Raw genomic sequence first — 3,720 nt, 5'->3', positions numbered from 1 at the left:
GGGCAGTATTGGACCATTACAAGGCCCCATTGACTCTCATTTTATGAATTTGGAATAAAGTTTAAACATTAACATTTCAAAAACTACAAGATGTACAAGCACCAAAAGGCATAGCAATATTTGGCACAGGACCTTGACAGATAGAAATTACAATGGCAGCTCTAGGACAAAGTATGCAGGAGGAGAAGCATGGCAAAGTTGAGATGACTTGGATGGGAAACGAATCATGAAAATCACTGTTTTGGACTTGAGCTTCTTATTTTCTGATGTGTTTTGTCGCTCAGGGTCATCGTCGCATGGTTTGCTGCTCCGCCTGGTGTGAGGACAACACCACCTGCAACCTGTTCACCTGTGGCTTCGACCGGCAGGCCATCGGCTGGAACATCAACATCCCGGCTCTGCTGCAGGAGAAGTGACCTCCTCTCACATCAGGTCCAGTCAAACAGAAACAGACGGAGGAGGGGTTTAGTTTTTCACGTTTCAGTCTGTAGCACCCTCCGAGTCACCGCCGTCTAATATTCCTCTAAGGTGGAAGTGACTCATCGCTGTCCAAAAGATGAAATATTTAACTCCATCGTTAAAACGAAGCACAGAGACGAAGCTCTCCATGCTGAGAGCTGATGTTTAGCTGAAGACTGTGCTGCAGGTTCAAATCTCCCGTGCCACTAACAGCAGATTTGTCTTTGCACAAAGTCTCAATATTTTGTTTTTGCTGTTTTGTACATTTCAGAAGTTAATCTGCAGTAACTGGTTCTAAAACGAAACACTGATCTGTCCCGGATCAGTTCTCTCATTATTGTTTCATCCTGATGTTTGATGCACTTTTTATTTTAATTGTTTTTATAGAACAGCTGACCCTTTATTTCAGTCTCAAACTTTCACCAGTTTCAAGCTTCACCTCACATTTAAGTGAACCTTAAAGCACATTTAGRTATTAGTGATGCAGCTGTGAGGATGAGGAGGCTTCGTTTAGATTTGTTTTAAAGGGAAACCGCTCCTGCTGTTGTTGTACTCGATGATTGTAAAAACTTTTGCTCGTGTCGTTGAGGATTCTCGTCACGTCTGTTCTGGTTCTTCCAAACGAGTCCGATCTCTGAGGAGTGTTTCTTTTTCCCCACCGCTGCCTCGGAAACACTCGGCCAAAGATGCGTTTGAGGAAACGGGAGATTCTGTAACTCTGTGTTTGTGTGTTAGAAAGGCTTTTATCGGAGCAGAGTTTGTTCAGATTCAATGTTTCGTGTTGTGATCACGCTCGGCTGCAGTTTGTGTGAAGCAACGAGCACTGATTGTAAATCCAGCTTCAGATCTGTAGAASCTGTTTGTTTGACACCAGAACATTTCCTGTGTTGTTCCACAGCTCTGCTTTGGAGACTGAAAAAAGTAGAATATTTTGAATTTTCTTTAAAAGTGTTAACGTTTGTCTGATAAACTGTAATATATGAAAGTTTGGTCGAATAGTTCAGGTCTTTATAACTCCATGACTTTTATTTTGATTTTAATTTCACTGAGTTCCTTCACAATAAGATTTGAAAGATTTTTTATTTTCAGAAAACTAAAAACATTAATGATGGGTGACAGATGAGGAGCTTTTTTGTTATTCAGTAAAGTTTAATTCAAGAAAATTTAAAAAAAAATCAAGTTTAAGGAAAAAAAATCAGAAGTTATGAACAAATAGTAAACATTGGGCTGCGTTTTCTTTTTAATTTGACAAAAACACACGAACACACTGGATTCCTCTGCACTCGAGCCTCTTTCTTCCATGTTTGGCCTCACCTCTTCACCATCAGTCACTAAATAACCATCATTCAGCCTCAGCTGTCTAAAATCTTGAAGCTTGGTGAAAATGTGTTTTCTGGTCAATGTAGAAAAACAAACATCTGTTCTAAAAAAAGACCACAGATTTGTGGATCATCGCTGTAACGAGACACAAGAAGCTGCTTGTGCTATAAATAAACCATTTCTGTTGAAATGTTTGACTCGTCTGTTTGATTTACAATAACTGGATTTTAAAACAACAAAATGAGTCAGAAACCGAACGTCTTCTTGAAAAGAATCAAACAGTTCAGCCTGTAAGATGAGCTTTTATTTATTTTTTTGTACAGAACTAAGAAACACCTTTAGGAATTTTATTTTCAAGGGAACCCTTTAACCTTTAAAAAAAAGGAATTTTATTTTCAGATGTGCCAGTTAATCACTGATATTATGCAAATCTAAAAGCAACCAAACACTTCATTTCACTTATTTAACCAGATGAAAAACTTGATCAAGATCTCTTTACTAAGACTGACCTGACCAAGAGGTCAGCAGCAAAAACTGATCAAAACTATTTACAACACAGGACACAACTTCAAATCTAACAACCGTCAAAGTTCATTTCAACTTCAGAATATTTTTACAGTAGAGGAGATCATGAACACAAATAATCAGAATTAAAAAAAATACGCACAAAGCTGCAGAATTTTCAGCTGCAAAGAGTCCAGATAACGACAAATATTAAACAATAAAACATTTGTCACAAAATGTTAGAATCAAATCTGGATTGAAGCGTTCCAACCAACAAAGTTAAACCCTGAACCAACAGGACAGATTTATTCTGAAGTTTATTCTGATCAAAATCAAAACATGAAATCACCACAAGTCCAGAAAGAAACAGTTTCTGCTGTTTGATGAGTCGAGACTCAACTAAACGTCTTCAAACAAGAACATGATTCAATCAATGATTTCAGCTTAATGTTCATTTGTTGTTAAAATGATTGATTTTACAATCTTTGCTGCAAAAGAAAAAAGTTATTTTTTATTATCGGCTGTTGTAGTAAAAGATATTTAGAAAATAAAAAAACATGAACAGAACTGAAATGAGAAGGTCTGACATCTTTTTTAATGTTTGGGTAATTTATGTAGAAAAACAAAAAATGAAACAGAAGTTTGTCTTTATCACCTGTGAATTTTATCTATTTGAGTTTACAGAATTCAGCACTTGAAGCAAATGAAAGACCCAAACATGAACCACACCTAATCCCAGCRTGGAGCGGCTGAGTGAAGGTGGTCTGGACTCTGTGGAGGAGGGTCATGGTTTCAGCGACGCTGTAGAAGGACAGAACACCTGCTCTGTGGTCCAGGTACACCCCGATCCTGGAGGATTCAGGACCTGAGATGGAGGTATGGATGTTGTTGTGCCAAAATGTGAAACCGTTTTGGTAACAACTTAATGCCCAGGATTTGTTATTTAGTCCAAATGTACATCCATCCCCCACTCTGCTGATATTCTTGTAGGCGACTGCTACAGAAACAAGTTTTCCTCTCAGCTCCACCTCCCAGTAACAACGACCAGTCAGACTCTCTCTGCTCAGAACCTGCTCCCATCCAATGAATCTGTCTGGATGTTTGAGATAAAACTGAGGTCGATTCATTGCTGTTACCTTTCTGCCTCCCTCTGACAGTTTCACCTTTGTGCTTACTGTGTTTGGATCCAGTGTGATTTGACAGGAATATTTTAAGAATCCAGCTCTGCTCTTTGGTTCTGGTCCTGGTCCTGGTTCTGACAGTAAGACGTCCACCTCAGAGACAGTCAGTGAGATGTTTGTCCACGCGTCTCTCAGGACGTYCTGTAGTTCGTCTCTGAGCTCCTCCACAGCTGCTGTCACATCCTCAAAGTATGTGAGTGGACGGATCTTGATGCTGGATGAGTGTGGAGACTCACTGAGTGCTGACACTGAGGGG

At 39.3% G+C, this 3,720-nt stretch overlaps 2 protein-coding genes across 3 annotated transcripts in view; one reads left to right on the top strand and one right to left on the bottom strand.

Annotated features, from left to right (window-relative positions):
• Positions 1-1,973, top strand: part of LOC106522910 (WD repeat-containing protein 37) — a gene marked incomplete at its 5' end in the record, with an annotated part of 6,092 nt that extends 4,119 nt beyond the window's left edge. For both annotated transcript variants that reach the window (XM_014016153.1, XM_014016152.1), the window contains 1 exon segment: positions 285-1,973. In XM_014016153.1, the coding sequence (XP_013871607.1) occupies positions 285-416 (132 nt within the window).
• A 978-nt stretch (positions 1,974-2,951) lies between these two features.
• Positions 2,952-3,720, bottom strand: part of LOC106522889 (E3 ubiquitin/ISG15 ligase TRIM25-like) — a 1,677-nt gene continuing 908 nt past the window's right edge. Inside the window, 1 exon segment of the mRNA XM_014016121.1 lies at positions 2,952-3,716. Within this exon segment, the coding sequence (XP_013871575.1) occupies positions 2,952-3,716 (765 nt within the window).

The sequence above is a fragment of the Austrofundulus limnaeus genome, unplaced genomic scaffold (genome assembly GCF_001266775.1).
Source record: "Austrofundulus limnaeus strain Quisiro unplaced genomic scaffold, Austrofundulus_limnaeus-1.0 Scaffold139, whole genome shotgun sequence".
Lineage (NCBI taxonomy): Eukaryota > Metazoa > Chordata > Actinopteri > Cyprinodontiformes > Rivulidae > Austrofundulus > Austrofundulus limnaeus.
This window is presented reverse-complemented; position numbering and strand designations above follow the sequence as displayed.